Source organism: Musa acuminata, chromosome BXJ2-4 (assembly GCF_036884655.1).
Source record: "Musa acuminata AAA Group cultivar baxijiao chromosome BXJ2-4, Cavendish_Baxijiao_AAA, whole genome shotgun sequence".
In the NCBI taxonomy this organism is placed as follows: domain Eukaryota; kingdom Viridiplantae; phylum Streptophyta; class Magnoliopsida; order Zingiberales; family Musaceae; genus Musa; species Musa acuminata.
Window position 1 is genome coordinate 46,830,636 of NC_088341.1, and position 11,534 is coordinate 46,842,169.

An 11,534-nucleotide genomic window follows, 5' to 3' on the forward strand; every position below is an offset into this window, starting at 1 on the left:
TGTCAGCGTCACTGTCAGAATTAGATGTTAGATTAAGGTTTTGTACTTTTTAGGTGTTGGGTCAGTGTCCTCAGGAACAGTAGTTGCAGGTCGAGATTTGTTTTGCATGATGTTGTTTATTTACAGAGACTAGTTTAGCATGCATATCATCATATGATCTTGAGTTATTTTCTTGCCCCTCCAGCTTTTCAGCTATGTGAAGAAGATGATCATAACAAGCATCTTAAACGAAGTCGAATGCCCAAAGAATGCAATCAAATTCATGGATTGACACACTGCTGCCTCTGCCATTTCAACTAAAGCATGAACATACATACAACACTGTTGTTTGTACATCAGTACACTTGATAACTGGTCATAGAACATGAACTTTATCTGATTAAGATTATGGTAGCAGGCCCCATAACACTCCTTTAACATGCACAAAAAGCCATCCCCCTGCGGCAGAACAGTGCAACTTAAGACTGAGTTGCTCCTATAGCCAACATGTAACATGTCATAATAACAATATGTGGTATCAATACACTTTGAAACGACCACCATTTACAATAGCAACATGGAGTATGTTGATGATAATCCAATCATACATTAATCATAGAGAAACATCGACCCCTCGCATGGAAAAGCTTTCATCGATCAATCATGGACCGACACGGTAAAGGCCATCGCTCATGAATTGCCCTTCCATGTACAAGCCATCCGCATTCGGTGGATGAAAACCATCCATCACCATGAGTTGCATGTCCTCGGATGGCCTCCAATGTCGTTTCCGCTGGTTTATAAACCAATTGTTGATTTGCTTCTGATCGAGGCCTGTCAATTCGGCCAGTGCTGCCTTCTCCTTTTCCTGCTCGTCACATAGATGTATGTTATAACCATTAACAATCCTTCATGCTCTATGAATTATGATTTATGACAAGCAGCAAAGAAAGTAGCTCGGCAGTGGAGTTCTTCCTACCGTGACAGTTTGGCGTGCTCTCAGTTTAATAGTGGAGCATTTCCGTGGCAATTCTGTGATCCGGACTACTTAAGACCACTCGGCTGTTCTCATGTCTTTGCCAAAGTTACCGCAAAGGCAAAGTTTGGAGAGTAGCTCTTGCAAAATATTAAGAATAATAATGATATGGAAAAGATTGTTCCACCCCAAGTGTTCTTCGGCAAACGATGTGAAACTATTTGCAGTGTCTTTTTCTAATTCTTTTACTTTTTGTTTGATTTCCATAACAGAGATGATCGGATACTCATTTTTGTCCTTTGAGATAAAAAGCTAATCGATTCAACTTACGATGAAAACGTACAATAGGGAACATTGAACTCATACCGATGGATAAGGCCATTTGTAGTGCAGTTCCCACCACTTGAGTAGCGTCTGCCGTGCTTCCTTTGGCAGCTTTCCATTCTTCTTCTTCTTTGACAGCTCTTGCCTAAGGCTGTTCAAATACCCACCATACTTCTTCAGAAGATGAAGCCTCAGCTCTTTCTCCTCAGCGCACGGATCGATCTCCTGAAGACCGACTTCTCCACAACTAGCATCCTGGTCCTCCTCCGAGGATGCAACACCTTCGCATGCTTCATCTGCAGGTTCCGAAGTAGAAGTAGATTGAGTGGACAAAAATAAAAGAGAATTCTCAATTCTCAAACTGGAAAACATATGGATTTTTCGGCAATGTTTACATAATCCATTTCTGCATTAAAAACAAGTCTTGAAAAAGTTATCATGAAGTCCAAAACAAATTACTATCAGAGACTACATTCCTTTTTGTGGCACACAAAAATCATCGAACAACATCAAAAAGGCTTCGGTGTTGTAATGGATAAAAGGATGCACAGAGTGGAACTGCTTATGTCGAAGCATATTTTCTCAGCAATCAGATGTATCATGCTTAAACAAGGCAAAATAAGTGCACAGCACTGATTGGATAACTCATATATGGTCTCACTTGTTTATAAAGAATTAGACAATTTTCAGATGAAAAGTACTATTATCGTTTTCAGGCTGTTTTCGTTGTTGCACAAAAGATGGAACTGCAAGCCACATGTGCAATTATAAACAGGGAATGCGACCATCAAACAAAAAAGGTCAGGTTTCTTCAGAAAGAAAATGTGGGGGAACTTAACAGATTTAGTCATGTATTATGTCTGTTTAAATACAGAAAAAAATGACATTAATAAGTAATAGCAATTGGATGAAATAAAGAGATTTCCGAAGACACAAAACATAAAACACCTAAGTATGATATCAAGTGTTGCACAATAGAATGAGTTCAAACAATATTTAGCCCCTGCGTTATTGAATTAAATATATATCGACATCAGTTTTTAATTCTTTCAAAAAAAAAAACATAGTGCAGAATTTACACTGCTAAAGTGTCTTTTCATCATATTCTTTTTTAATCACCTATTCTCAATGTTTAATTACTTGCACCTGTCTACTCTGAATGATGAGTTAGAGACCACAGAAACATCCTTCGATTATAATTGCAGATTTGTAAGCAGCATTTGATCTGATTTCCTTATCAACTGCTTTATAGGAAAAGAAAAAGCACACCCTATTAGATAAATTTTGCGGCTTCCAGTTATGATGTAGTTGGAAGGGACATAGTTGTTTTGTGATTATGCTGTTGGATTAGAAGTAAAAGTAAAATGATTTCTAAGAACTTCATATATCTCATCCTTTTGAAGTGTTCGAAGTTGTTTCATGAATAAGACTGCCAATTCAGCTTTTCAATTAGCTCTAAGATCCTTCTTCTTCCCTGCTCAGCATCTTGCTCATAGTCTCCACCCTAGAATACTACTACGCTGGCATCCTTCCACATGTTCTTTCTGACCATCCAGCAAGTATTATTTTGGTTTAATCTATCGACAAAAATTTCCAACAGAAATCATCCATGCATAGAATCAAAATGATAAATATATAATGCATGAATGATAACAAGCCATAAGTCCCATATATGCAGTGCCATTGAGCTATGCCGATCACAACATCTCTCTATTTTTATCATGATAAAAAGTTTAGTCATATTAAAATTTATGACCAGGAACAAGGAAAAGTCAGTAATCTTTGTTGATACAATGTGAGGTATAATATCTAAGCACGATAGCATAATATCTATTTAAAATCTATTCATGAGACATCACATTCGCAATGACAGCACAGTAGATAACTTCAAACTACGAGCAGGAAAAAGAAATCTGCAGCAATGTTGTCGTCATTATGACTTGCGGCGATCAAAATTTTATATCGTTACAAAAGGTTTAACGATGATGAACAAGCCTTATCACAAACATAGGTTTTTCATCATGAATCATTTTGGTTAATTCATCTACAAAAGTTGTACCAGAATAGAATTCATCGCAAACAATATTCAATAGGCACAAGACCGAATGCCGCATTTTAAGATCCTTGAGCTCCATGCAATATTTACTAGCATATTGGCATCAAACTGGCACATTTTTTATGGTCACTAGTTGCAATATACCATAGAGGCCAAGAACAAAAGTTTTAGTATTGATCTGTAACAAAGTGGATGAAACAAGTCTGTCATAATAATCAAACCTATTAATCAAACAAGAAAGAGCCAAATGATACAACTCCCAACAAAAAATGATTCCAAGTGCCACAAGTAAAAAAGCAAGTGTGTTTCTCTTTCCCTAAGCCATTACTCTGTATCAGATTAGCACAGCCTAGTGCATAAGATATCGTAAACCCGGAATCACAATATCAGGAATCAAAAAGGTCTTCAACTCCAGTTGCACCTCAATTATGGGTGAAAAAGAGTTATCTTAATCATCGCTACAATGCTCTCGAAAAATGTACAATACACTAAGACCACTGGTGAAACACTCGGTAGTAATCAAATAGTGAACGCCAGAAATAATTGGACACTTTAGCATGCTTTTCTAAAGAGTCCACATGGTAGTCTATTCCGAAAGCTCTTAGTGCATAGGAATTTTTCGAGCCTTGTCAACTGTTATGTGCCTCAAATGTTCATGAACAAAAGCCATAAAACTAATTAAACGATTTATGTATGCATGTACAAGTCATAAAATAGCAAAGATGGCAGACATTACTTGCTGGATGTCATTAAGTCAATTGAAATACCAACTCAAATATGAGATAACCTTTTCTACGATAGTCAAAGAGCATGAATGATCGAGTTCCTGGTCATGGTATCTTTGCCTTCCATCTGAAATGAGCTGAAGCTAAAGGAACAAATTATCCCCCAATTCCTAATGCACAATGTATTCACTACCCTCAATCATGCATTTGTATGTCGCATGTTTCAACAGAAATAGACTATTCTGCTGGGGTGTATGTATATGCTGCTGCATTACACTTGCAATGCATTTCTTGTGCATAAGCACAAGCCTGACAACGTAGTACTAAACTAGTAGCTGGAAGCAGCTGGAATTGTCGATGACTTCGAGTGACTAGAATGGCATTTCTCAGATCATCAGCATGCAGATGGAACACAGCGTTTTAGGAATATTATTATATATGTAGAGAGCGAGAGAGAGAGAGAGAGAGAGAGACAAGGGTTTGCTTTGGAACCCTACAATGACCCTCGGGCTCCTGTCAGCACCGAAACGGTGGCTTATTGCAGACCAACTCGTGGTTTACTCATGCTTTGATTTATGCATTGCTTGTTGATTGTGTGAGGGAGAGAGAGAGAGAGAGATGTTCTCTTTCTTCTGTAAGCACCAGTACACAGATAAGGAAAGAGAGGAGACATGAGGTCAGAGCTAGCCTCGGACATTCGAGCCTAGTGATGGAGATGTTGTGCGATGCGTCTTTTCCCACCCATGCCTCGGGCTATATCATATCTATGGAAGCTACAGAGCAGATATAAATGCTGCCTAAGGAGAGATCTGTCAGAGTTTGCTGCAGTCCTACTCAGCATGTACGGTGGAAGTTCTCCTCCTCCTCAAGACATCTAACAGCGGAGAACTACAGACCTCTCCTCTCTGGACTATGTCGACAAAGGATGCACAGTGCATTTATAGATTTAAACCCGGAGAAAGAAAGGTATGATTCGATCCATGTCGTGATGTTATAGCGTGGACAATTAGCTACTCTAACCAGTACGTTTACCAGAAGAGAAGAGCCGAAACGAGCAGGTGTTGGTGAGCGCGTTGAACTCTGACTCCACGCCCTTCAGGAACTCCGTGGCTTCCTGCAATGGCCTCGTTAGCTCCTCTCGGTATCTTATCAACATCTGACAGTATGCTTCCTATTACAATTGGTAGGAGTCAGCTTCAGCACAGTGATCAACATAAGGAGAGGGAGAAAGAGAGAGAGGGATTGGGATCAGTACCATGAACTGGTCGAGCTCAGGGTCGTCGGAGGGCTGCTTATGACGGTAGCTCAAGCGCGAGTCCAGCTCCCGGGCTAAGGCCGAGAGCCGTGCCACCACCTCCGGCGGCGCCCCCACCTACCAAAGCAATATATGGTTTATGGAGTGGCGGAGCTGGAAGCAAGTGATGAACATACCTTTTGGCACTCAAGATGGGCTCCGAGAAGGTTGGAATACCGAGGGTGAGACATGATCTTGGCCTTGATGCCTTCTATATCGCTTGCAGATCTCTCTCCTCCTCCTCCCACCACTTCTCTTGCTTGAGATGGCGGTAGAGAAGAACTGGCTTCGAGTTTAAGGGGTGGCGGTTTGAGGTAAGGTGAGTTAGCAGTGGTGGGGTAATAATTCCGGTCATATAAGGCGGCGCTCAGCGGCGGAGTAGCTGATGATACGGTCGTGGTGGTGGTCGATGATGGTAGGTGTAACAAAGATTCGGTCCAGTAGGGGGGTTTCTCCATCCTGGAGAGAGAGAGAGAGAGAGAGAGCCTTGGCAGTCGCAGATCGAATTATTGCACCTATACTATCACAAGAGCTGAGGCTTCGCGTGATGAGACAAGGAGGAGAGGAAAAGGTAGAAGATGAGGAGGATCACACGCAAGACTTGTCCCAAACAGACCCAAGGCCTATGGAGCGATAAGGTTTAGAGAGAGAAGGGAAAGCTAGGCTTTCTTTTCCGTTGTCAAATCACGTTGACGGGGAGATGGTCTCTTTCAGTGGCTAATCGTGTTCCATCTCATCATCACTGCCTTCCAGTAATCTTAGGTGTAGAACAGAACGCACACTGTGCCTATAGGGGAGTAGAGAGAGAGAGGAGGTGGTGGTGGTGGTGGTGGTGGGGGTTGCACTGTAGCAGTACACACCGCACGGGACAATAACTTCAGCTCATGTTCTTCTCGGAAGACTTCCGTCAGTGAACGTGAAGGCCTTTTCGATCTGGTCTCACGAGAGAATGGATCGGTCGGCAGACCGCCGGCAAGCGATCCCCACGCCTCGGTGTCCCAAACCCTCTCACTGTAAACTTTGTTCTTCGTCGCAGGCGATACAGATGAGAAAAGGCATCGAGCCATCTTCTGCAAACAGTTCGTCGCTGTGTTCAGATGCGGTTTCCTGTGAACTCGAGCTTCTCCAGTGTAACGAAGCCACTGGTGTCGACCCAAGTTGTTCTACCGTAGGTTAGAGTAATCATATCTGAGGAACCTAATTTGGTCCAAAACAAATGGATTCGTTCTCTCCTTGCTTGTGTTGTCATCGTTGATCCGATCATCGCTCTCCACACTGTTCATGTTCTTCAGCGTTCATCTCACTGATGCTGTTCTCTTTCCAACATGGAGGACTGCAGCTACAGGAATAGGTGGCTGTGAGCTTAAAGAATGGATGAGGTGAGGCACAAGTTAAAGAAGCTGTTCTCTTTCCAACATGGAGGATTAATAATGATAATTAAGTTACGATGATGAGGTGAGGCACAACTTCAAAGAAGCTGAGAGAAGCTTCCCAAGCCAATAACAGTCCATAGAATGATAGAGTACCGATGGGCAGTACAATCGAACACATACTGCTAAGTGGCCCTCACATCGGTTGTCATCATTAGTACTCTGCTACTAATGTAATTCCTGTGCATGAGACGCAATTGCAGCACATAAAGACATTAGACCGTCCCACTTTTTCTCTATCTTGTAAAGAAATAAAACATAAAACTTAGTAATTACTTGGGCAATTTTTTTATATATAAAAAAAATCTCTTTTTAAGTTCTTCTCAAACATCATTTCTCATTTTTTCCCCAAACTATAATATTTTTACGTTACGTCGCAATACTTTAGATAATATATATATATATATATATATATATATATATATATATAATACTATAACACGGTATAAAAATATTATGTTGTAATATTTTTATAGTATTATCGGAAACAAAATTAATATGTTACAACGTCTTTTTTTTTATCTAATTCGTGAAATATAATTTTCGATCAGTCGGTCGATAGGGTAAATTCGTCTAGTTATAATGTTCTCAGTAATACTAAGCAAAAAGGATAATATTTTTATATAAATTTTATGAAACATAATATGTTGTATATACTTTTTTCCCCCCTAACTATAATAATTTTACATTACGTCGTGACAATACTTTCGATAATATATAAAAAAATACCATAACACAGTATAAAAATATTATGTTGTAATATTTTTATAGTATTATCGGAAACAAAAATAATATGTTACAAGGTCTTTTTTTTTATCTAATTCATGAAATATTATTTTTGCTTTCTTTTTCTATGGATCGGTCGATATGACAAATTGGTCTAATTATAAATGTTTATACACTATATGGCAAAAAGGATAAATTTTATGAAAAATAATATGTTTATGATTTCGATAATGCTAAAAAAAGTACTATAATACATAAATTAGGAATTATGAAAAAAGTGGACCAATCCACCAGGGGATGCTTCCAGAAAAATCCAAAAAATAAGAATTTGTTTCATAGAATTCATCCTAATTATGAAAAGACTTGAAGTGTAAATAAAAGAAAACAAAAAAGTTAAAATCTTATAAATGTTGTGATAAGGCATTAATGTGATTTTGATATTCTAGTCTCCAAGAAGCTAATCGGATGCATCTCTAATCAAATTATTATTCTACTTTCTGTCTTTTCATCTTTCTTCTACTGTTGTGGATGTCAAGTTTCTATCAAGAGTTAAATTCATTTCTAGAGAAGAAGGTCTCTGTTGGTCCTTCAGGAAACAAGTTTCATCTGCAGCAGTAGGAGAGAGAGAGAGAGGAATAACTCTTAATGATTTGATCCAAACCTTCGGTGGTTTGGAAACACTGCTCCACTGTTCCTCGCTACAGATGTAAGGAAATTATCACTGTTGGACAACATACCAATCGATTATCCATGCATTCAATAGTTGAAAACCTAGGGATGATGATGTCCAACATTTATGACACCCGTAGTTGAAGTAGATTGTGACATCTTGGAACGGATAGCCTCGCAAATGGGCTTTCTATCCGAGCCCAAATGCTTCGCCATTATTGTGTGATAGACTGCCATATCTATCTCACCATCTCCAATACAATACGGCAGTAGAGGATGGTGGCAGCGACCCACGACGACTAATAGAGGATTCAGGATATTAATTATTATCAATTAAGGAGACATCATCGTTTAAGAAAAGTCTTAACATCGAGTGAGGGACAAACATTTCACCTACTCTTCCATTCGCTCTCCTATCGATTTATGATCGGAGGGATGGATGAAGCGTTTTTATTGGTCCCATACCACAATAGATGTTGTGTTCTGAATTCAAGCATGGTGTTGTAGGTTATGCTCTCTGTTAAACCATGCCATCGAAGAAGAAGAAGACGATTTTACTGGAGCTATAAGTGTTGTTTTAATGGTGTGCTTGAGTAGTCTTATCCATCATGTCATCTCACCCCACTACTCTTTCTCGCACTCATACAATGATTCTTTTGGCAAGTCTATCAACACAATGATTTTTTTTCTTCTACAAATCTTCAAGCTGAAGAGTTGATTAATTACTTCTGTACATATGTAGTTCACTGCACATTATCTTCTGTACATATGTAGTTGATTAATTTACTATTTCTTTGGGAATAATATCAGATTAGGGAGTAATATTAACTGCATAATCCAACCCTTACCTTCGGCTTAATCTTAAGATATCAGATGTTTGGTGGCTAACTATTCTGTACTTCTTATGCTTTGTTATGATGGAAGGATCCTTCGATATATATCTGTCGATTCTGTCTCACCCACTGCTACATCTAACGACAATATGTCTCCAATGCAATCGTACGTCGCTCAGTGGCCATGCGCATGCACCATGAGATAAGCCTCGCTACTCTCTCTCTCTCTCTCTCACGCTCGCACACGCAGAGTTCACCATTCATGATTAGCAGAGCTCTCAGGGTCAGGATAAGCTAGTAAGGACGCTGGCCGTCGACGTTGCCCGGCGGGTCGTAGTTGCAAGTGACGAAGGTGTCGCCGTCGTCGCACGTCACCTGAGCGCAACCGAGGTGAACCGAGTCAGCCCACACCACCTGGTTGTAGTGCCCACACGCCTGGCCCGGGACGCAGCTGCTACTGTGGTAGTCGTAGTACCGCCGCTCGGAGACCCAGTCGTCGACGGCGTCGGCCGGCGTGTACCCGGCGGAGCCCTCGAAGATGTTCTCGCCGTAGGGGCCTCCGGAGTGCACGAGCTCACAGTCCGCCTTTCGCCGGTGGGCGTAGCGCCGGGCGTCCACGAGAGGAGGGGGCGGACTCCGACGCTCGATCGGACAGAGATAAGGATACGTAGGCCAACCTCATCTTCGTCTTCTCTCTCTCCCTCTATATGACGGATCGAACGCGATGCGTAAGATTTCTTGGTCGTGGATCTGTCCGTGGAAGTAATAGCCAATCATGGCGCGCCGAAGACAAGTGGAGTCAGCGCCATTGTCATCTTCGAACCTGTTTCTGGGTCCATTGGATTTACTTGGACCGAACCGGCTCGGCTCGCCGGTCCTTTTCCTTCCAATTGCTCGCAGAGCTGATCCTGTTGCCGGGTCACATGGATTGGGTTCGCTTCATGGCCCGAACCGGGTTGGACCATAATTCGCCAAATGCCAGCCGGTCGAATCGAGTAATTTGGTCCACAAATTCTTGAAATCTGCATGAGTGCATACAGTGTATGTTGGCAAGTGCATGACAGAGACTGCTGCTATTCTATTCCAAAGAAGAAGACGAAGAAGGAGAAGAAGAAGAAGAAGAAGAAAAGCCGCTGCCACCAACTCATTCGACAACCACCACATATGTGATTGCATTAATATGGAGAGCCACTCGTGATCAGCTCTCATGCAGCCAAAGAGAAGGAAGCAGAAAGGTCAATCGGATGGGAAGATCCCCCTGCTGCGACAAAGCCACGGTGAAGAAAGGCCAATGGTCGCCTGATGAGGACGCCAAGCTCAAGTCCTACATCGAGCAGCACGGCACCGGCGGCAGCTGGATCGCCCTCCCCCAAAAGATCGGTCCGTCACGCTGCTTTACCTCCACCTTCCTTCGCACCAAATCTTACCTCTGCTCTTCTTCTTCTTTCTTCTTCTTGTCTGCATGATCAGGGCTGAAGCGGTGCGGTAAGAGCTGCCGCCTCCGATGGCTGAACTACCTCCGGCCGAACATAAAGCACGGAGGGTTTTCCCAGGAAGAAGATGATATCATATGTAGCTTGTACGTCAGCATCGGTAGCAGGTGATGACCGGATCTGCATGTTGTCCTGCGTCCATGTGTTTGATGATCGCATATGAAGGTGCAGAGCTTCTTCTGTGCTTGGCTATTAGGTGGTCTATGATGGCTTCGCAATTGCCCGGGAGGACCGACAACGACATCAAGAACTACTGGAACACAAGGCTGAAGAAGAAGCTCTTTGGCGAGCGGCCAAAGGAGCCGCCGCACAGCCGTCGGGCTTCAGCCTGTCGCCAAAAGCAGGAAGCCAAGGGAGATGATAATGGAGATTGGCGGGAGCAACCTGCTCTGGTGTATCCGACCGATCACGTTATGGGATCAAGCTATGGAGGTCCTCTTGTCGTACCATCATCGACACTTCCCCGGCAGCAAATTTGTGATGATGATGATAGTGATCTCAATGGCATGGCGTGGTCTTCGTTACTGGGAACTCCGGGTGGCCAAGCTTTGCAGGATCCCAGTGGCTTCTCAATCGAGCTCGACGAGGTACTTGGATTCAACCAGGCGAACTTGGAAGAGAGCAACGTAACTGCAGAGCCCGAGAAGATGAACTGGAATGAAGTAAGCCCTTTGTTGTACTCGGATCCAGTGATCAAAGGCTGTCAAGGGATGCAACAGTCTCTGCCGCAAGAGCAGATGACATGTAACTACGATTTGATATAGATCTGTTGCCTTGGAATCGATCACCGTTTGGAGTCTGCTACTAAATTTGGCTCTTAGGCTAATATGGTAAGATCTTCAGAAACAAAAAAAGTGTTTTGTCGTTGAAAGCCTTTGGTGAGGAAGTTTTTGGTCTGAAAGGATTTATTTCTATGTGGTGATGGGATTGGAGTGGATTTGTGGTGATAGAATCATACTGACCCATCTCAAATGCATGACATGTTGGCCACAGTACTGATGTGCATACTCTTTACAGAACTGACACTAC

General features: G+C 42.0%; 3 protein-coding genes across 3 annotated transcripts; 1 reads left to right on the forward strand and 2 right to left on the reverse strand.

Annotated features, from left to right (window-relative positions):
- Positions 1-478: 478 nt before the first annotated feature.
- Positions 479-5,953, reverse strand: LOC135611305 (homeotic protein knotted-1-like). The gene is made up of 5 exons (XM_065106962.1): positions 5,492-5,953; positions 5,316-5,432; positions 5,093-5,231; positions 1,322-1,575; positions 479-847 (listed from the first exon to the last, which is right to left on the reverse strand). The coding sequence occupies exons 1-5, from the start codon at positions 5,810-5,812 to the stop codon at positions 641-643; spliced, it is 1,038 nt and encodes a 345-aa protein (XP_064963034.1). The 5' UTR covers positions 5,813-5,953; the 3' UTR covers positions 479-640.
- Positions 5,954-9,306: 3,353 nt separating this feature from the next.
- LOC135608852 (pathogenesis-related protein PR-1-like) lies at positions 9,307-9,694 on the reverse strand. The gene is made up of 2 exons (XM_065101902.1): positions 9,690-9,694; positions 9,307-9,646 (listed from the first exon to the last, which is right to left on the reverse strand). The coding sequence occupies exons 1-2, from the start codon at positions 9,692-9,694 to the stop codon at positions 9,307-9,309; spliced, it is 345 nt and encodes a 114-aa protein (XP_064957974.1).
- A 377-nt stretch (positions 9,695-10,071) lies between these two features.
- Positions 10,072-11,495, forward strand: LOC103982203 (myb-related protein 308-like). The gene is made up of 3 exons (XM_009399047.3): positions 10,072-10,392; positions 10,483-10,612; positions 10,702-11,495. Exons 1-3 carry the CDS (start codon positions 10,257-10,259, stop codon positions 11,267-11,269), a joined length of 834 nt encoding a protein of 277 aa, XP_009397322.2. The 5' UTR covers positions 10,072-10,256; the 3' UTR covers positions 11,270-11,495.
- Positions 11,496-11,534: the final 39 nt, after the last annotated feature.